This window comes from Drosophila mojavensis, unplaced genomic scaffold (assembly GCF_018153725.1).
Source record: "Drosophila mojavensis isolate 15081-1352.22 unplaced genomic scaffold, ASM1815372v1 contig_16, whole genome shotgun sequence".
NCBI lineage: Eukaryota > Metazoa > Arthropoda > Insecta > Diptera > Drosophilidae > Drosophila > Drosophila mojavensis.
Window position 1 is genome coordinate 2624612 of NW_025318693.1, and position 20289 is coordinate 2644900.

The following is a 20289-nucleotide window of genomic DNA, read 5'->3' on the forward strand; positions in this document are numbered from 1 at the left end:
CTTATAAAAAAAATTAAAATAAAAGAAAAAAAAAACATCATGTAATATGCTAATATTAATTAATTTAAAATTTTGTTAATTTCTTAATTCTAAAAAAAACCTATTTTTATTGTTTTTCTCAACGCTTCTTGTTGTCATGGGAAACGAGTCGTTAGAATGTGAACAAAGCGCAATTTATGCAAGTTCTCTATGAACCACTTGCCAAATAATGTTTAATAAGAACTTATTGAAAAGTTGGTATGTGCATTAAGTACTTAAATATGAGCCAGGCACAAGCACTTAGCATCAATCAAACACTAAACAAGAGTTTAGAACGGCAGCAGCTGAGTTGCCAGTTGACATATGAGCAACAGGCAGCAGTTGAAAAAGCCGAAAGAAGAAAGAACATTTTGCCGCCACACCAGGAGAAGCGGCTACTACACAGGAACTGGGAATGGGTAACCGGGCCGCCGGCTGACTAACAAGCGGAGGTAGTATAGCAACAACAGCAACAACAGAGCCAGAACCCAAACCAGAATCAGAATCAGAGTCAGAACCAGAAACAGAAAGAGAACCTCAAGCATTCAGAATTATGTAACACGGCATTTGCAAGTCAAGCCTGTGGGATGTCACTGTTTGGATAGACAGGCGGGACAGCTGAGCAAAGTCGCCGCCGCCGTCGTTGAACTTAATCTGCGAGCATGATTGTGCACTATTTGCAGAGTGGAGGAGCAAGTGTGCGCGTTGTCCTGGCAAGGTTGTTATGGACGCACCAATGTTTGTTTGTGCATGTAAACACGCCGGGCGATACGCCGAAAACGGAAAGAAACAACTAGAAAAACAAATTCCAGTTCGAACTCCAATTCCAGTTGAAGCAACTGAAGCAAGCTGACAATGATCTCTAGACGCGACAAATTGCTGCAGTTACCCTGGGAGGAGCTGCGCTATGCCCAGCATCGCGAGAAAGTGATGTCCGCACGGCCGGCGATTGATACCAAGTCGCCCCGCCGGCACGATCATGTGCAGCGCAAGTGGAAGAAGCTGCAGAACGAACGGGAGCGCCAGCAGCAAATCGAACGGGAGAATCTGCGCCTGCTGCAGAAGCTGGGCGACATCATGAGCACCAAGCGCATGAACAATCTGTGGCTGGAGCCGCGACCCAAGTATGTATAGCCCAATCTGAAGATGCTCTACAATTAATTTTAACGATTTCCTTTAGTTTTTTGCATCGGGAGAAGATGTTTCATACGCGCCCCTACTCCAGCCTGCCACAGGTTGTCACCATCTACGGCGCACAGCCACCTGGTCCAGTGCTCTATGGGAGTATGCCCAAGCCATCGGTTGTGGGCCGCTGTCCCACCTGCAGCGGTAATCCCGAGCGCACACAGGTGGTCATACCGGAGCAGCGTCTGCCTTGGGCGCCCTCGCGCAAATCCTCGAGCCGCAAGCAAAAGGAGCAACAACAGGAGCATCAGCGGTGCTATCAATGTGGTGGCATCAGGCGCATGGAGCGTAATCTCTTCGAGGACTACTCCTTTGACTATGAATAACATTTGAGCAGACAAATAAAAAGTAGCTACAAATTTATTAAACAAACGGCACACACACTATCACGCCTTTGGTACATTGGGCGGCAGCGTGGCAAACGTGAGAAAGCCCGTGTGACCGGGCAGCACTTGGGGATTGCTGGACGTTAGATACTTTTTCAGTTCCTTGGGTTCCTTCGTTTTGCTATCGTCATTCGCATTTGGCTCGCTGCTCTTGGGCGCCTTGAGAAACTCCAAATCGATGACGGGAAATGATCGAGTCTTAATCACGCTCTCCTGCTGCAGCACCTCCATCGAACAGATCTCATTGAAGCCCAGTTTGGTGAGCACATTAATGCAGCGCTGCGATTGCTCTATGCATGGGGAGAACGAGCAAAAGCGACCACCTGAAATTTATGAAAATATGATCTTATTAAAGATGCTCTTGATACGAGTTTAAAGATTTCTCCAGTTATAGCAATTCTAGCCAAATAAGCATATGAAATCATAGGCCATAGGCAATCTTTATCTCCAATCCGCCCATACTCTCTTGACGATATTTTCTCTACACATATTCCATCAATGCAATTTTGATTTCGTAATCTTGATCTTTACATACATCATAAACCTCTCCGACTTTCTCATCATATTACACATCACAATATCTACATGTAGATATCCATACTATATCCACATTCTTATACCGATCGCAGCTGCAATGTTGCAATGCGCATTTGGTTTCACTAATGAGTGACAAAGCTGCCCAACGGGCTGCCTGACCACGTCAACTGCCAAAAGCGGGCGCATTCAATGTCAAACACAATGAAATGGCTAAGATAGACGGACCGACAGACAGACAGACAGGCAAAGAGTAAGAGAGACAACTGACTGACCAACCTGGCCAGGGTCTTGATTGTTGCTGCTGCTGCTGCTGCTGTCGGCTGCCGCGCCAAAGGGCGCTGACAACTTGTTGTCATGCGGCGACTGGGCAGTCGCGTTTCACTTACCCGACAACTTCAACGCCTTGAATGCATGTGGCACTGCCAAATCTGGCGCGGGCAGATCCAAAAAGACCGCATCGGCCACACCGTCCAGCTCACTGGTGAAGCCCAAATTGCACACATCTCGATGATAGACCGTTACAAAGTCGGCGAGTCCATGTCGCTTGAATTCGTCGCGCGCCTGATCCGCGCGCGCTTCATGGAAGTCGAAGGTGTGCAGGTGACCCGTGGGTTTCAGGGCGCGCAAAAAATAATGCGACAAGGAGCCGGATCCGGTGCCGGACTCAACAACAACTGCGCCGGGACGTACCTCCAGCTGGTGCAGTATCATGCTTATGTCCGGCGTATATATGATTTGTGTGCGATGCGGCAACGTTTGTGTCCACAGCTCGGGATTTGGCTGCAATACATGTGCATAACCTTTGGATAGCTCCACCCGACTGCCATACTCCACTCCAATAATACCTGCCGGCATAAAATGTTCGGATCAATTAAACGTTTACTTGTTGTTGGACTAAGGACATACTTTGCACTTTCAGTGAGCCATAGGGCGTCTGGAAGATATGCGCTATAGTTTCGCCTTTCTTGTTTACTATCGTCGGCACCGCTTCTATGGCGTGCATGGAGTTCACGCTGAGATAGAGAATGACTATGTCGCCTTGCTCTATGTGTGTTTTGGGCTTCAAAAAACTCATTATTATGGTCGATCGAGGAGATTGCCGGTTATTGTCTAGGATATGGCGAGAGGAACGGAGACGCGTGGGCCAACTAAACCGCGAGCGGCAACATTAATACCGAATTGTGTGACCAACATAATTCTAAACAAAAATACTCAAGTAAATTCATTTATTGTAAATTACTCGAAAATGTTTCGAACTTGTATTCATATAAAAGACACTCAAATATAAAATCAGAGACATAATTAATTAATGAATTAATAGTTTGATTACAGCAACGAACAACAATTAAAGCAATAGTGTAGCCAGCTTTTGTAGAGTGTGCAAAAAATACTAAATTATATTTGAAGTCGCTTACCAACACGTTTTTTGTGCGACGAGCAGCCGACTTCGCGTTGATTTGCTTCTTCTTTCCCTCTTTTGGTTTTTTACTACAAGTATGTAAAGCTTGCTTTCTTTGAATTTGTCGAATAATCTGTGAACATCCTAAAAACGGCTTAAAAATATTAATTAATTGCTACTCACGATTATTGACAAATATTCGTTCTATAGCATTATGACTTACTTATGTAAATTTAATTTTCTTTTTCGCACAATTTTATGCACGATTGGAACCTGTCTGATTACTCTGAATGAACTCAAACTAAAACCAACAATTGAAACAAAAGCAGCCACAATATGGTCCAACGCTTGACTTTGAGGAGACGCTTGTCGTACAACACCAGATCCAACAGGAGACGCATGTATGTAATAAAACAGCAGTTATGTTGTTTTTGTAATCTAATAAGACGTTTGTTTACAGTGTGCGCACTCCCGGCGGTCGTCTGGTCTACCAGTACGTGAAGAAGAACAAGACCGTGCCACGCTGCGGTCAGTGCAAAGAGAAGCTTAAGGGTATCACCCCCTCACGCCCAAGCGAGCGCCCACGTCTGTCCAAGCGCCATAAGACAGTGTCCCGCACATACGGCGGTGTCTTGTGCCATGGCTGCCTGCGTGAGCGTATTGTGCGCGCCTTCCTCATCGAAGAGCAGAAGATTGTCAAGGCACTGAAGAGCCAGCGCGAGGCGCTCGTCAAGCCCGTCAAGAAGGTGGAAAAGAAACCCACCAAGGCGGCGCCTGCCAAGAAGCCCGCTGGTAAGACCGGCGGCAAATCCGCTGTCAAAACTGCATCCAAGAAACCCGCACCCAAGGGTGCCATTAAGTCCAAAAAGTAAATGTGCTTAGGATTTTCATTGAGTTAAGAATTGGACAAGGAAGCATTTTGTAATAAAGAAAATACAAGTTGGAAACTTTACTTTTTTAATTTTTGTTTCTAATTGAGTAATGGTTTGTGTCTAAGTTAAATTATCAGCTGGGCGAAGTTGGGCAAACAGCAGGAAATTTACCATTCACATTCTTAGTTTACAATTATAAATAATCATGTGCAACTGCAGCAGCCATTCCGTCTATTAGGTTTATTGATAAAGCCACGCAACTGCACAATATTTTTTACATGTTCTCTTGGTTTGTGTCTCAGCTACTCGAACAGCTGTTTTGCTTAAATTGCCATTCACAATCCAAGCCAACAAATTAATGCGGTTGATAAACTTAAAAATTGTCATAATTCATTTATGATGCCACTTAAAGCGAATGTCAGCAAGCCGAACGAATCGTACGTCTATAATAAATTGTTGTACTGTCACATTAAAAACTAAATTTTACAGCACAATACGAGTGCCGTTCGATACGCCGGAGCATGCCAAGATTGCCTATCGAGTGTTGAGTGTGGATCAGGAACCGCGCCGAAACTTTGTGCAGAAAACGCTGAGTCTGGAGGACGATGTGCTTGTTGTCCACTTTAGTGCCGACCAAGTAAAGAATTTACGTACTGCCATAACATCGTTCTTTGAGTGCCTGCTACTGTGCCAGGACACAATTAAACTGTTCGGCGAACAACCTGAAGCGAAACCAAATAACAATGCCGGAACACACTCCAGCGCCGACTCCACATAGAGCAATCTATGGATTTGCATTTTATATACTTTTCACTGTGCTATTCTTTGTTTATGTGGCGTGGGCCTTTCTACCGGTGGAACTGGGCCTGCACTCCTATTTGCCGGACAAGTATTTTGCGGTATTCATGCCAGTGCTGATTATGGTCTGTGCCTTCTTTGCCGTCATCATCTATCCGGCCATCAATCTTTCATTGACTCCCAATATCGATTCAATTGCCTCGGTTGTGGATCTCAAGCTGGTGCTGCCCAAAGGATCAGAGTTCACCTCTTGGTCCCAACTTCAGAACCAACGCTCTGAAGCGACACCCAAACGTAACCCGTCGCCAACTACCACCCTGTGCAATATGTGCAAAACGGAGCACGTAGCAAAGACTCGCTCGCCCATACCTCCACTTCGATTTCTAGATCTACAAGAAATAAACGCCACATACTACAACTAACAAAATTGCTTTTAATATTATTAACTTCACTTGCGACGCACTGTCGTCCAGCCCTCCTCTGGCTCCACAAACTGTTCTGCTTGCTGTTTGCGGGCCTGAGAGCGGGTAACCCGCCCGCTGCTTGTGCCGGCCTCCTCGTCGCTGTCAGCTGCATTCATGGGATCCTCAGCACTTTCGTCATCGTCTTCCATGTCCTCGTCAGACGATGAGTCGTCGTCTATGGGTGTGTATGTAATTTTGACATCGGGACGTAGCCAATCCTTTCCTTGTGGTAATTTGCTAAGCTCCATTTCAATCTGTGGGTATTGGGAGGCCATTGCCATTTGTTTATACCGCAATAGATTGCGGCATATCTCGGGTATGGACTGATCGTCGCATAGTGTGTTGAATTCCTGATCCATCAGCTCTTCGATCACCTCCTGCAGCTCACCCTGCGTTATATTCTCATTACCCACACAGTATTCATATGTGTAGTCCATTATTTGTATGGCCACCTGCGAAATTGTTAGGTTACATTTGGTTTGAGAATTAAATGAAATATTCGCATACCTGCTGGCCATTGCGTCCACCCATGCCATGCTCAACAGCCAAGCGTAGATTTTGCCAATTGTTGAATATCCTTTCAACAATTAAGCGAAAATTCTTTTGGAAGTCGGTTTGTGCCATAGCGTGCTATACCAGTGCTGTGCAATTGTGATTACTTACATGCTTGCCATTCGCATGTCAACGTAATTGCTGACAGCTGAACTTTTGTTTACATGTCGACGCGCGAAATAATGTCGGACAGCGAAAATGTGGAGCAAGCTCCAAATGAGCATGAGCTGAGCACTGAAGCTGACCTAGCCCGTGCCTATGAGGGGGACGATGATGATGACGAGGATGCAGAGCCGATAACCGCACAAAAGGTGAGTTCTCAGTTAGTGAACTAAGAGACTCTATTGCATTGTTATATTTTGTAAACGCAGGTTCTGGAAATTTTGGAAACCGCTTGGACAAACGAGATGTTTGCACCCGAATTGTTGCAGCACCAGTCAGACATGTTGGAGCTGATGATGTCACAAGTAGCTCACATGGAAGAGCAAATGAAGGATCTAGACAAGAATGACTTTCGTTACGTGGTGCATCAAATGGAACTGGAACGCATACGCTATATTATGGCCAGCTACTTGCGCTGTCGTTTGCAAAAAATCGAGGCCTTCACGCAGTACATTATCAATCAGGATGCAACATACGATGCAGCCGACAAACGACTCTCGCCCGAAGAGGCGAAATATGCGCAGGAGTTCGCGACAAATGTAGATGAATACTTCAGCAAAGTGGCCACACGGTATATGCCCAATCAGCAGCGGGGTGAGGCCGAGCAGCGAATTGTGGCGCCCAATCTCATGAGCCACGTATTTCTCAAGGCTAATGTGGCAGGTGCGTGGGACTCTTCAAATGTATGTTATACATTCTTCATTTATAAATCTTAATTTGTAGTGTCTGGCGTTATTGTGGGCGTTGATGATGAAGAGGTGGATCTTACGCCAGGGTCTCAGCACATCATACCCTATCAACTGGTGGCCGATCTTATACAGAAAAACCAAGCGAAACTTATATAAATATCTGGGAAATACACATTCAATTTAAAATTATGATTTGCATTAGTGAACCAATTTTTCGCGCTTGAAATGCAGCCAGTGTTGGTATACGCGCATTGTTGCTGCCATCGCTTCTTCTTCTTCGCTAACAGCTGGCGGCTTAGCAATGACGTCAGAACGTGTATTTCCAGTGGAAATTCTTAGGTACACACGCCACGACTTAGTCTCAGTTGTCAATGTGGCGCGCAATTACGCGGATACCAAAAACACTTGACTCTCTTGGCCAAGGTGTCGCAGTGCTACCTCAGCAGTTCCAACATTCCCAGCTGTACAACAACAACCACAATATCTGCAGTAAAACCAATTACCTCAGCTTACACAACCAAGCGTCGCTCATAAGACCCAAATACAGAATGTCGAGTGCGAAGCCAAAGGTTGTCTTTGTTTTAGGAGGCCCCGGTGCGGGCAAAGGCACGCAGTGCTCGAAAATTGTCGAACGATTTCAATTCGAACACTTATCGGCTGGCGATTTGTTGCGTGAGGAGCGCTCACGCGAGGGCTCTGAATATGGCCAGCTTATCGAGGAGTACATACGCAATGGCAAGATAGTTCCCGTAGAGGTCACATGCTCGCTGCTGGAAAATGCGATGAAAAACTCGGGCAAGTCACGGTTTCTTATCGATGGATTCCCCCGCAACCAGGACAATTTGGATGGCTGGAACCGCCAGATGTCCGACAAGACAGAAATGCAGTTTGTGCTGTTCTTCGATTGCGCCGAAGATGTGTGCGTGAAGCGCTGCTTAGGACGCGGCCAGAGCGGCTCCGGCCGCAGCGACGACAACATGGAAAGCCTGAAAAAGCGTATCCAAACCTACAACAACGACTCGTTGCCCATCATCAAATACTTTGAGAATGCAGGGCAGGTCAAGAGAATTGACGCTAGCCCCGATGCGGACAAAGTCTTTCAGGAGGTGGAGCGCGTGTTCTTAGCCAATGGTTTCCAATGAAACTCCCTGCGGAATCGCCCATTCAATTGTTGAAACTCTAGCTTGAATTGTGTGTGTTTTCCTAATACGTGTGTAATCTTAATTGTAAATCCCTCCTCCCTTACTTAAATATATGAATATTTACGCTTGTTATCATAATTAGCGATACAATCTTTTTGCGTGAGGGAATTTACGGGCATATCAAAGTTAACAAATTTGTCACTTAAAAATAACAGAGTCTAGCATATAAAACGGCAGGTGAATACGGTGCTTAACTAATCCTTGCGCAGCTTGTCCAGGCGCGCTTGCAAATCGGCATCGGCATCGGACATGGGTGTTGAACCACCGCTGCCACCACTTGCACCGCCACCACCTGCGCCGCCCCCACCACCAGAGGATGGTCCGCCACCTGCTCCGCCTGCAGCAACAGCCGAAGCTGTTTTCTGAGCACCCGCTCCGCCTGCTATTGACAGCGAGCCGGAGGCAGTGGGTAGATCGCCCAATTGCTCGCCCAGCTGTAGGCCCAGTTCGTCAAGCACTTGGGAGACAACAGCGTCAGTCTCCTCCTCATCGCCCTCATCCTCCATGGCATCGTCGATGGCGTCGTTGATCATCTCCTCCTTCATATCCATCATCTCCGACTGCCTTTCAAAGTCCTGCAGTATCTTTTGTATTTGCGGGAGATTCAATTGACGATTCATGTTCTGCATGGCCTTGGTGACACCTGCGAAAATAACGATATCATAAGTAAATTGTGAATCATCAATGGAAACCTTCTCTCCCCTCACCTTTCATTGCTTGGGCCATTGTGTTTTGAGATTTAAGCGTTTGTATTTTAAGCGAGACAGCCTGAATGTTGGCCTTCATGAGCATAAACTTCTTGGAATAGCGACGCGTGCGCACTAAATCCTTGGCCATGATCTTGACCGCATCCATTTGGCCCTCTTTGGCCATTTTCTTGATGTCGGCAATGATTTTCTTTTCTTGTTGGTCCATTTTCATGCGCTCACGATCCAAATCACGCATTGCCTTGTTCAGAGCACGCTGATTCTTGCGGAGCATCTCATCCGGTGAGATCTTTTTGCCGAAAAGCCAATCCATTTTGCCAAATTAATAACTATTTACGTCTTAAGAACTGTGTAGGAATTAAATTCTTAAGAATTACTCATCAGAACAACAAATGATGGTCTGGTGTTGCCACTAAGTTGTTTAACAGAATTTCTTTTCAGCTAACAGAAAACTCCTATCATTAACATGTTATGCTTAGTTCATAAATTTTGCTGTTGGCATATATTAATTGTTTGTGGCTACTTGAGCTGCAAGATAATTCCATTAATTTTATTTTGTAATAATTATATTTACTGAGTACTACAATTAATATTTATAACTTGTTTGTGTATGGTAAATTTCTTTGCTCTGTGAGCACCATACTAGGCATTACGAAACGCTGCATCAATAATGTTAAGCTTACGTTATTTTGTTTGCGCTTACGTTAACATCTGCATAGCTCAGCTCACAACAAGTTTTGAGTTAATGTTTCATTTTTCTAATCAACAATGAAGGAATTCGACGATTTCAATTTTAGCGTGGATAAGTGTAGGCGTTATTGTCAATTAATCTGACTTGCTTTAAGCACATTCTTTTTTAATCCGTATAGACACGAAGGAGCTGACACGGGAGTGTGTGGGCGGAAGCGATTTGCAGCAGCGAAAAAAGGAAATCGAGGCCTACAATGAGCAGACTTCGGCAATGCTTAAGCAGACCTGCAAAAAGAACTATATGCAGTTCATACAAACGGCCAAGGAGATCTCACGTAAGTGACAAATATTCTATATTAAGTGTCAGCTCTAATATGCTTATGTCTGCAGATCTGGAGTCGGAAATGTATCAGCTGTCGCATATTCTCATCGAGCAGCGCAACATCTTGGCCACCATGACCGATGGGAAGACCACAAGCAATCTCAAGGCGGACAGCATCGAGGCGGAGAGCAGTGCAGCCACTGAGGACGTGGAGAACAGTCAGGCGACGCGCGCTGTTAAGGAAATGGTGCAGGGCTTCAATGGGAATCTTGAAGGAAAAACGTTCTTGAACGAGGGAGCGCTCATTGAACTGGATGCCAATGATTACCGGCCCATACAACGCGTCTTCTTTTTCCTGTTCAACGATGTGCTCATTGTGTGCAAAGTGAAGCATGATAAGTAGGGCATCTCTAATATATTATTCGGTCCTATTTTCATTTCATACTTCGCCTTGCTTGCAGACGCCTGGAATTTCTTACGGAATACGATCCCAAAAGGATAGCCGTTATCAATATCAAAGATCTGGACGGTGTAAAGAACGCCATCAATATTATAACGCCTGATGGCTCTAAGATATATCAGAGCATCACAGCCGCCGGCAAGAGCGAATGGATTGAGAAGCTGGAAGAGGCTTTTCGCTTTGATCAGCAAAAGAAACCAAAGAAGGGACAAGCGCCGCAGCCGCCAAATCGATCCAAGCAACAGCAACAGCAAGCCCAATCCAAATCTGCCACGCCCGAAAAGTTGCCAGAACAAAGTCCCACAGATGCGCAACCGAAATCCCTCGAGGATGAGACACCCGAATGGCTGAGCACAGCCAGCGAGGAAATTCAAACACTGGTGGCACAACGCCACTTCGAGGACGCACAGTCGCTGATCAAGCGCACCCAGGAGTTCCTGAGCATGGCCCAGCCCAAACCCAAACTGCTCCAGGCGGACGTAATTCAGGCAAAGATTAAGCAGCAGGAGCAGAAGCTGACCAATGTGCTGCTCCAGGAGCTATCGAACAGTCACAATCGTAATCTGCAAATCGCGTTGCGTGAAGTTCGGCGCCCTCTCAAGATACTCGTCGAGATGGGTCGCTCCCGGCAGGCGAGCGCCACACTGCTGAAGGTCTGCACGGTCAGTTTGCGTGTGGCACAGCGTGAGGCGCGTCGCAACAATGCGGAAATATCGGAGCTTTTCTTCTGCGACTTGACGCAGGTGGCATGCGATTTCCTCAGCGCCTTTGAGCAACAGCCGGCCTGCGTTAGCGGTGAGTAAGCATATTTTGTTCGATTCCTTTCCGCATGCTAAAACTATTTTCCTGCAGCCCTCGTCGTGTGGTGTAATGCGGAGCTGCAGTACTTTGCCAGCCAGTTGATCAAACACTATCTGACCAAGGGCACCTCCCTGGAGGCGGTGGCCAAGTGCGTGGAGCGCGTGCGCAAGCCGGCCACAAAGCTAACTGAGATTGGCCTGGACATAAGCTACCATTTGGAGGGTCTATTGCGCACAACGCTCGAGTCGCTCATCGAGGAGTCCAAGCAGCGCTTGTTGGACGCCGTGGGTCGCACCGAGGAGAGCTGGCAGCCGTATAACTTGCAAACGAAATCCAATTTGAAGCGATTGCTGCTAGAGCTGGATGCACTGGGCATAGATGTGCGCGCCCAGACCACTGGCGATACATGGCTGAGCCTCACCCAATCCACCGTGGTATTCGTACGCCAGTTTCTGCAACTGACCGAACATTGCGGCTGCCTGGCCAAAGGCGAAACGTTGCTGCAGAGCCTGGAGCATCTGTTGCGGGATCTCTTTTTAGCTCACCACGCGTTAAGGCCACCCAGCGATATGTCAGTGGATGTGAGTTGATGATTAACTACTACTTACCTACCTTTAAACATCGTAGTAACTTATAACCCATAATCCACAGCCCAACTTTGTGATGAAGAACAAAATCTTTCTGGTGGACAACCTGCTGCCCATTGCCATCGAGAAGTTCCGCAAGACATCAGGTCGCCAGTGCGAAACAATGCGGGAGCTCCACACGAAGCTCTCGCGCCAGCAGGGTGCTCCTGTGCCGCGCCAGCGGAGCGTCTACACGACCGATGTATTTTAGAAGTAGTCAACTTTGCTTTTGATTACATATATAATTTTTTATTTTTTCGTTTTGCTTCAATTATTTATAATATAATTATATACATATATAACCACAATAATAATAATATTTGTAAAATTAAAAATCGAAGCGTGTGCTGCACTCTATTCTCTGTTACTTGCTTATTACAATTTCCGCTGGGCGCGAGATGTGCCCACAATTAAATATATATATATTTATATATATCCGATTCATTTCTATATAAACTAATATGTAAACAAGTTTCTTTGTTAAATTATTATTATTTTTGTGTTTTGTGTTCTTGTTCTTTCTTAGCTGCACGAAACATAGGATTTTACAAATTTTTAAATTTGACAAAGGATTTAAATCTGCTTTTGATTTTTCAAAATTACATACAAGCAAAAGCTGGCTGCTTTGGCGCCCCCGACTACTGATGTATCTGTGTGTGTGTGTGTACGTGGGTGTGTTTGTGTGTGCTTATGTGCGGATGTGTGGACGTGCTGTTGCGGCGGCGCCTGCTTCGTTTTTCTGTTACTGTCGTATTAATTTATAATGTAAAATTCTTAACTAAACTGCTTATCAATTATATTCATTTATATATATATAATTGTACATTTATATATATATAAATATACATATATAAATAAATATACATATATACTTTTTCTGCATGCAAATGTGTTTTGTGTGCGACGGGCAGGGAAATGGGGGGCGTTTCAGGACATTGTGGTAGCAGTCACAAATTTAAAAAAAAAAAAAAATTCAAATAATTAAAAAAACAGAATTTTGTTATGCATACGCAATTATTGATGTACGTTCGATTTCGTTTACAAAAAAAATAAAATAAAACCTTCGCTGCCGACGTAGACAAACACATAGACAAACTAAAAGCACTCACATTTCTGACACCGTGTTCTCATCTGGTATTCATAATCTCAACGCTCCAGCAATGACTAATCCATGCTGGGTCCACAATTAAAAAGGACCCTGCATTTAATTCTTTTGATGAGCTTAGTAGGTAACGCCGACTGTTATTCCTTTTTTTTTTTTTTTTTTTTTTTTTTTTTTTTGTTTTTTCCCGTTCTGCTGCACTCTATATTTCCTTCATTATTATTATTATTATTATTTTGTTTTAGGTTTTTTACTTTGCAATTTGTGTTCAACTTTTTATTGGACTTAGCCTAGGCTTAAAAGCTAAAAGTACGCTTAATTTTTTTTATAGGTTTTTCTTTCATTTTGTTTTATTTTTATTTATATTATAGAAATTTTACTTCGCTCTTATGCACCCGCTGCTGCCAATGTGTTGTTGCTGCTGCTCTTTCTTTGTTTGTTGTTATTAGCATGCTATCAAACAATGTATTTTTCATTCCTATTATTTTGTATAGTTGTAATAAAAACCTATATGCGCTTATTACAAAATGAAAAGTGTGGATTCCCTCTGGTGTTCTTTTTGTATTGTTGTTTCTGTTGTTGTTGTTGATTTTGTTTTAATAAATAACTTCATAGACAGTAGCCTTCTTATCGCCCGAACCCGTCACAATATATTTGTCGTCAGTTGATATGTCGCAGCTAAGTACGGATGATGTTTCCTTCGACTGCAAGCGATATAAATAAGGAAGAAATATAGATTTATTATATATATATTATATTATTATATAAAATACGTGAATTGTTAATTTATAAGGTTCAGTTTTGAATAATAGTAAAGGAAAACAGATCATGATGATCATTGCAGATGAACTTGAGAAAATATTTACTAAATATTCATAGACAAATTTTGAGCATTGATTGTTTGACCAAAATTAGCAATTTTAATCCATTCGAATACTTATTTGAGAGCTTGGATTGAATCACTCACCTGGAATATACTGGCACCATATGGTGTTCGCCATGCGTTTAGCAGGTTGTCTTTGCCGGTGGAAACGAACCATTTGCCGCAGGTGGCAAACCGCAGCGACAGAACGCAGCTCTCGTGCAAATGCAGCTGATACTTGTCTGGTTTCGATGCATGCAACACTTCCACATGCGAGTTCTCCATGCCCACGGCCAGCCAGTCACCTGTTAAGAGAGCGGAGGGCGTAAATAATGATGTGTTTTAACACCTTGCAATTAGAAAGTAAAAACTAACCCGTGGGACAGTAGCCAAGTGAAAATATTTGAGAACTGAAATCGTGTTGCTGCAGCTGGCGGCCTTCGCGCAGATCCCACGAGCGCACCGTGTTGTCCAGGCCGCCAGTCCATAATCGAGAGCCATCCGGACTGATATCGATACACGAGGCACCGTCCGTGTGGCCCTGGAACTGACGCACCAGTATCTCATTGTGTAAATCCCAGACAGCGATGTTACCATCGCTGCAGCACGAGAAGCACACCTTCGAATCGGGGCTGATGGCGAGCGCATAACAGGCAGGCGCTGCTGAGGTTAGCTCGGCCTTGATGCGAGGCGTGGGACTGGCCAAATCCCATATCGATAGATTCGATGCTTCGCCACCAACAATAAGTGTGCGTCCATCCGGCAGTAGCTTCACCGAGCGTATATAATTATCGCGCTGCAGGCAATCCAGCTGGCTGACGGGATTCTTATTGCCCGGCTGTGAGATGTCCCACACTTTCACGCAGCCCTTGCCGCCCGTATAGACATATTTTGTAGGATTTGAAATAGTCACCGCACACACGACCTCCCCATGCGATAACGTGTTAATTTGTCGCGCATGTCTCGGTATACCAACGCCCACCAGCGCGTCCGGCGGGAATGGCACCGGCTGCAAGCTGCCCTCACCGTTCATATGGAAAGAGTAAGCACTACACCAAAAAGAAAACAGATACAGTTAGACAATGGACGTGGATAATATGAGACGATGTACTTACGGCTTTCCACCAGTTAATGCCGAGGGATGTGGAATGCCGTTTGTTCGTACATGCGCATGCGGATCGTACGGCAACGGCGGTCGTCCATAGGCGGGATCCGATGGTGGACGCTGATAGGGATCCGCCGGTCGCTGATACGGCGACGCTGGATAGCCAGCCGGCGGTGGTCCACCTTGTTGCATCATTTGTTTAGGATTTGCGCCCTGAGATGGTGCTGCAGCGTTTGGTGTCGGTGTGCGTGCCTTTGCGCCCGGTGTGCCCGGCTTATCCATCTATGATTGAAATCAAAAATTAAGTAAATAATAATAATTACAATCTCCATCTGTTTAGTCTTCAACTCTCTAGACTATAGCAATGGTTCACAGTTGTCAAGAGCACATCAAATATAGTTTTGGCTCTTACATCTTTTGTCTTGAGGCTGGGTGTTGAACGTGAAGAACTGGAGCCTGACCTCGAGGGCGGACGCTCCTGTTTGATGCCACTGCTACCCGGTTTGTCCAGACGCTCGCCGTTTAAGCTTTCACGATCGCGCACCTCCATGGACACATGTTCGCCATTGGGACGTGGTGAGTGGGATTCCTACAATGGTTATTGAAATTACAGTTACTTTTATTTTTCTTGGTATCTATTCGAAAAGTTTTATTTTGTTTGTTTTTATTTTGAGGAGTTTGTTGCATGAATATCAGGGCTGACACTCAACTCACCATTTCATTAGCAACATCTACGACTAAATCTTGATCGCTTTTCTCGCCTTCATCGTCCTGCAAATAATTTTGAAAAAAACAAACAAACACAATAAAACAAAATTCGTACACGATAACATCAACAACCCAAATAGCAATTCAGCTGTTAATTGCACTACTCTACAAGTATATAGTTTTAATTTCGGTTTTGTGAAGCGCATGAATTAACAGAGGATTAGAGATAGACAACAACAACAACTACATATGAGATAGGCTACTTTATATTAAAGGAATATGTTTTTTGTTTTCTTTTTGGTGAGTTGAGAGGCAGCAACAGCTGATGACACAATGATACGAGCATACTAAATGATATATACGCTCATTATGGCTTGATACTCACTTGCAGTTTCTCATCTTTTCGACGTTTCGAGTCGTTCTCAATGTCCAGCGGCGAGCGCGTACGGTACTTCTCACGATCCGCTGGCGAAACCGAATTGCGCTGCAAGATTATAAATAGATGGATAAGTATTTGAAACGATCTACGATCTTTGAGTGCTGCCACTTACCAGGCGCTCTTCAGCGCCCGCTGGTCCCTCCAAGCCCATGGGCTTTATGTCCGGCCTTTGATGGTCCGGCGGCGCTTTGAGCAAGCCCTGTGGCCCGTGTGGCAAGCCCATTGTGGCACCCAATGCAAACGGATTTAGTGCACTCATCGGCTGTGGCGGTCCGCCTGGCACCTGTTGTGCGTGTATTTGTTGCTGCAATGGAAAAGCCGCTGGCAGTTAGTTTGCTGAAAAAATTCTGATTGCTGAAGTGCAGGCGCTTCAATTGTTTCTGTTATTTGGCTTTAGGACGTGTAACAAAGGCTAGTTGGATGTAGCTGTGCGTGTGTGTGCATACAACACCAACAACATCGACAAGTAGAACAAGCGGCGGCGATTTGGTCTTGACGCATTGTATTAAAAATAAAAAAGAATTCAACAGAATGAACACAACACCTTGTGGAGCGGCGAGCGAGAAACAACGCAACAAGCAAACAAACAAACGAACGCAAATGGCAAACAAACAAAATTATAATCACTTACTAAAAGTTGTTGTATTCCATGTTGCTGCTGATGCTGCTGCAGACACACGCATACCGCACGCACAAACCCATCGTTTAATAAAATTATAGTATTTACAGTTCGCATATAATTATTATAGTATAAACATAAATTAAACAAGTTGGTCATGCAGCTTGAAAAATTATAAAACTATTTTTTAATGCTAAACTAATCTTACAAAAAATAGGCAAAAAATGTGAGGCAATGAAACTATTTAGCAAATATGTAGAGCTTTATCATTGAAAATATTTGGGCAGTTTAAGATGGAGCAATACTAAATTATTTATTATAATTAAGGTATTTTCAGCTGTTCTTTATAGCATTAACATTTTTATTTTATTAAACCTATTTCTGGGAATTCACATGATTTTTAATTTTTTCTATGCTTGATAGGGAATATTTTAAAACTTTAGCATTAAACTATTTAATTTTTTATATAGTATTTTGTAGTATATTGGGAACTGGCTAAGTGTGTATATATCAAATTTTCAAATAATTTCACTCCCAACTTACCCCAATGATCAGATTCAGCTCTTGCATTGTGACTTGCTTCGCACGCTCTACCGCCTGCAGCACTTGTTGCTGATGATCGGCCTGTAGGAATGGAAGTAGCTGGTTGATTAGTGTGTTAAGACGCTTCGCGATTTCCGTTTGCTTGTGCATTTCCACATTAAGGCCATAGGACATTTCATAGTACTGCATTAGAAAATGTAAAACAGAAAGGGATTAGATTAAACATAATGAAATTGAAAGTCCATCAATTATATATTTATATATGTATATGTCTTTACCATAACATAATGGCGCTGCATTTCGGTCTTCTCGTTCGCCAGCTTCTCGCACTCCAATTTGATGCTGAAATTCACAGGAAAAATAATCAAAAGGGCAAATTAGTTTAGTTGAAAGAAATCTCGGGCAACGCTTCCGTCGTCGCGCCGGCTAAAAAATCCTATGACCAGCAGCGCATATGGCGCGCTGCCTGGCAAACCGGTTTACACAGCCAAAGACATACGAGGCTGAAAGGCAGCAGTAGACCAGCCCAGCAGAGCATGTGCGCATGAAAAACCTACAGCAATCAACATTCTTTTTCTTTTTATATTTTTGTGAATCAGAAATCGGACATTCTTTATACGACTTTAACGGAGAATGTTCTATAAAGAAAACGAAGTTTTTTTTTTTTACCCGAATATTTTCGAGAAATACTTTCAAATATTAATACGAAGCATATCCATGAAGAGCAAAAGGACGTTTCATGACATCATTAGACCCATTCATTTGTTAGGTACTTTTGTTGTTTCTATTTACTATAACACCTTGAATATGTTATTATTATTATATTATTAGTGAGGGAATCTTTATGCGATATTCGATGCCATAAAAATTACGAAATAAAATTATATGAATGTATTAAATTATACATATGCATATAGCTTTGAAATCGTATTAACTAATCTTTCGCGCTGTTCTGCTGGGGGGCTCCCTTTGCGAAATTGTATGTCGTAGACACTTGCCTGTGATATTGTGCCTGTAGAAAATTGAACTCCTCCTTGATGCGCTCCAATGTATCGGCAATGGTAAATTTGATTGGGCCCTGAGGTGGTGGTCCCTGTTCGTATTGAAGATGGACATGGGGGCGAAACACAATTAGTATAACACTTGATTGGGTCCCATTGCAATCTTTAATACTTACCCCGGCGGCGGGGTGACGCACCGGTGCGGGATACATTGTTGTTGTGTTGCTGTTGTTGTTGTAATGCCTGTTTGATTGTTGCCCAAGAAGCAATGGATGAACAACAAATATTTGCAGTTTGTTGTATCGTAATTATTATTGTTATTATTTTTTGTTTGTTATATATTTATATATATTTTAGTTGAGCGAACTGCTTATGCTTCCTCTTCCTGTTGGCAGCGCGCCGCTGCCCGCTGCTGGCACCCTGAGATTGAACTCTCCTCTGCCGAAATTAGCAGCACTAGCACCGGAACATGTATAAAATTTTGCAAGCGTTTAATTGCTTTTGTTGTAATTTTAGATTTAGTTCAACTCATGCGTTTCCATATTGTCTAGCATTTTGCGGGTATCCTGCAATGGGAATTTTACGTTTCTTAGTTATTGGTCGTTATTTTGCACCATTTTTTTCAATACGTAGAATCTCACGCACGCACACACATACACACACACACAAACATAAGCGCGCTCACATATTCTTGAGCATCTCAGCAATGGCAGCCATGCCAGCAACAACGAGTGTACACACATACATACAGAGGACGACGCACATACGAGGGTATGAGTGTGAGTGTTTACCGCCGAAAAAATCAAACGCACAGTTGCATGTGCCTGGGCGAAATGTTACGCAAAAACAAGCATGCGGCATAAGGTATAAAACGATCGTACACTTTTTAGGCAGCATAAGATATTCTCGTTAAACTATTTCCACATTACTGTGGCATGTAATTTTTGCAAAAGCAATGCACGCTGGCCGCACGCTCTGCACAAACAAATGTACCCCGTGCAATACATATACACATAGACTGCAATTACTCAGGGTTGCCACCTTTAACCGAACAACAAATATTGCCACTGGTCAATACATCGTAAATTTGACGGATTTTTATTATAATAGCTTTTGCATTTACACACTATGTGACAGTTCAGCAGTGAAATAAACTATTTTTTATATAAACAATTTATAATCCCAAAAGAAAATGTAATTTCCTGGCAACACTACTGTGACAGCGAGTTGCTCACTCACACATATACACAAACAGACAGACAGACTTATACACGCGCGCGCACCCTAAACGGACGAGTGACAAAACTCACACACAAACACAGGCGCACACACGAGCGCAGCGCAAAAGAAAAATTGGCCCAACAAAAAATAAACAAAAGCAATTAAAAAACGGAGTAGTTGGCAGTACCAATTTTCATTTGGGCATTTAGCTTGCCGTACAATTGCACATTTTATTGCCACTTTGTGTGCGCAAACATACACTGCATTGATATTTGCACGAGCCGATTTTTTCAATGCAAAAACGTAATTTTTTACTCGAATTCTACCCGTAAAAACTGGGCTCTTCAACCGACCGACCGACCGACTCGCTACGTCTGACAGTCAGCCTGAGCGTCGTGTATGTGTTGTGTGGCGTTCTCGTTCTCGTCTCTATTTTTTCGCATCTGCTTTAGCCGTCTATTTTGCACTTAGATTTTCGGCTGTATTTGATTGATATTCGACGACGATTTGCACCTCCCGAAACGCACGATTACATATGAAAGCTAATCAACTCTAATGCCGATTTGTTTTTAAATTGCGAACGTGATTTTAATGCGTGGAAAAAATAAAAAGCCGACGATATATCGCCAGATATGTCTCATCACTTTATTATTTAGACGTATCGCCGAGCCTCCATATTATATCGACACTATTTGATTTATCGATTTGAGTGGCTGTTGAAGGATATCGGAGACTTTTATCTATCGTCTATGCAACATTGTTGTGTATGTTGCAAATATTAATCTGGCGCGCAATGGAAATTTCAAAATCAATGCAATA

General features: G+C 43.6%; 11 protein-coding genes across 13 annotated transcripts; 7 read left to right on the forward strand and 4 right to left on the reverse strand.

Annotated features, from left to right (window-relative positions):
* Positions 1 to 576: 576 nt before the first annotated feature.
* Positions 577 to 1535, forward strand: LOC6573689. Its single transcript, XM_001999719.4, has 2 exons — positions 577 to 1142; positions 1199 to 1535. Exons 1-2 carry the CDS (start codon positions 874 to 876, stop codon positions 1527 to 1529), a joined length of 600 nt encoding a protein of 199 aa, XP_001999755.1. The 5' UTR covers positions 577 to 873; the 3' UTR covers positions 1530 to 1535.
* Positions 1536 to 1545: 10 nt separating this feature from the next.
* Positions 1546 to 3320, reverse strand: LOC6573688 (tRNA (adenine(58)-N(1))-methyltransferase catalytic subunit TRMT61A). Its single transcript, XM_001999718.4, has 3 exons — positions 3033 to 3320; positions 2513 to 2971; positions 1546 to 1912 (listed from the first exon to the last, which is right to left on the reverse strand). Exons 1-3 carry the CDS (start codon positions 3199 to 3201, stop codon positions 1590 to 1592), a joined length of 951 nt encoding a protein of 316 aa, XP_001999754.1. The 5' UTR covers positions 3202 to 3320; the 3' UTR covers positions 1546 to 1589.
* Positions 3321 to 3851: 531 nt separating this feature from the next.
* LOC6573687 (60S ribosomal protein L34) lies at positions 3852 to 4477 on the forward strand. Its single transcript, XM_001999717.4, has 2 exons — positions 3852 to 3926; positions 3986 to 4477. Exons 1-2 carry the CDS (start codon positions 3862 to 3864, stop codon positions 4395 to 4397), a joined length of 477 nt encoding a protein of 158 aa, XP_001999753.1. The 5' UTR covers positions 3852 to 3861; the 3' UTR covers positions 4398 to 4477.
* Positions 4478 to 4669: 192 nt separating this feature from the next.
* On the forward strand, positions 4670 to 5175 carry LOC26527216. The gene is made up of 2 exons (XM_015167065.3): positions 4670 to 4834; positions 4887 to 5175. The coding sequence occupies exons 1-2, from the start codon at positions 4794 to 4796 to the stop codon at positions 5173 to 5175; spliced, it is 330 nt and encodes a 109-aa protein (XP_015022551.1). The 5' UTR covers positions 4670 to 4793.
* On the forward strand, positions 5141 to 5622 carry LOC6573686 (phosphatidylinositol N-acetylglucosaminyltransferase subunit P). The gene has a single exon (XM_001999716.4). The coding sequence runs from the start codon at positions 5141 to 5143 to the stop codon at positions 5615 to 5617; it is 477 nt and encodes a 158-aa protein (XP_001999752.1). The 3' UTR covers positions 5618 to 5622.
* LOC6573685 lies at positions 5609 to 6336 on the reverse strand. The gene is made up of 2 exons (XM_001999715.4): positions 6167 to 6336; positions 5609 to 6111 (listed from the first exon to the last, which is right to left on the reverse strand). The coding sequence occupies exons 1-2, from the start codon at positions 6281 to 6283 to the stop codon at positions 5644 to 5646; spliced, it is 585 nt and encodes a 194-aa protein (XP_001999751.1). The 5' UTR covers positions 6284 to 6336; the 3' UTR covers positions 5609 to 5643.
* Position 6337: 1 nt separating this feature from the next.
* Positions 6338 to 7251, forward strand: LOC6573684 (DNA replication complex GINS protein SLD5). Its single transcript, XM_001999714.4, has 3 exons — positions 6338 to 6522; positions 6583 to 7036; positions 7097 to 7251. Exons 1-3 carry the CDS (start codon positions 6376 to 6378, stop codon positions 7216 to 7218), a joined length of 723 nt encoding a protein of 240 aa, XP_001999750.2. The 5' UTR covers positions 6338 to 6375; the 3' UTR covers positions 7219 to 7251.
* Positions 7252 to 7378: 127 nt separating this feature from the next.
* Positions 7379 to 8342, forward strand: LOC6573683 (UMP-CMP kinase). Its single transcript, XM_001999713.4, has one exon. It carries the CDS (start codon positions 7434 to 7436, stop codon positions 8202 to 8204), a length of 771 nt encoding a protein of 256 aa, XP_001999749.2. The 5' UTR covers positions 7379 to 7433; the 3' UTR covers positions 8205 to 8342.
* LOC6573682 (charged multivesicular body protein 2a) lies at positions 8340 to 9391 on the reverse strand. Its single transcript, XM_001999712.4, has 2 exons — positions 8972 to 9391; positions 8340 to 8907 (listed from the first exon to the last, which is right to left on the reverse strand). Exons 1-2 carry the CDS (start codon positions 9282 to 9284, stop codon positions 8459 to 8461), a joined length of 762 nt encoding a protein of 253 aa, XP_001999748.1. The 5' UTR covers positions 9285 to 9391; the 3' UTR covers positions 8340 to 8458.
* Positions 9392 to 9673: 282 nt separating this feature from the next.
* LOC6573681 (exocyst complex component 8) lies at positions 9674 to 13002 on the forward strand. The gene is made up of 6 exons (XM_001999711.4): positions 9674 to 9779; positions 9841 to 9996; positions 10052 to 10382; positions 10445 to 11238; positions 11296 to 11825; positions 11896 to 13002. The coding sequence occupies exons 1-6, from the start codon at positions 9740 to 9742 to the stop codon at positions 12079 to 12081; spliced, it is 2037 nt and encodes a 678-aa protein (XP_001999747.2). The 5' UTR covers positions 9674 to 9739; the 3' UTR covers positions 12082 to 13002.
* Positions 13003 to 13218: 216 nt separating this feature from the next.
* Positions 13219 to 20108, reverse strand: LOC6573680 (protein groucho). 3 transcript variants are annotated; one of them, XM_044007479.1, is made up of 13 exons: positions 19658 to 20108; positions 18426 to 18815; positions 18247 to 18341; positions 17527 to 17590; positions 17249 to 17431; positions 16199 to 16390; positions 16033 to 16131; positions 15654 to 15710; positions 15352 to 15528; positions 14950 to 15221; positions 14210 to 14883; positions 13940 to 14139; positions 13219 to 13676 (listed from the first exon to the last, which is right to left on the reverse strand). In XM_044007479.1, exons 2-13 carry the CDS (start codon positions 18459 to 18461, stop codon positions 13569 to 13571), a joined length of 2157 nt encoding a protein of 718 aa, XP_043863414.1. In that variant the 5' UTR covers positions 18462 to 18815; positions 19658 to 20108; the 3' UTR covers positions 13219 to 13568. The 3 variants fall into 3 exon arrangements, with proteins under 3 accessions (XP_043863414.1, XP_043863415.1, XP_043863416.1); XM_044007480.1 differs by lacking the exon at positions 19658 to 20108 and adding an exon at positions 19041 to 19056; XM_044007481.1 differs by lacking the exon at positions 15654 to 15710.
* Between the last annotated feature and the right edge of the window lie 181 nt (positions 20109 to 20289).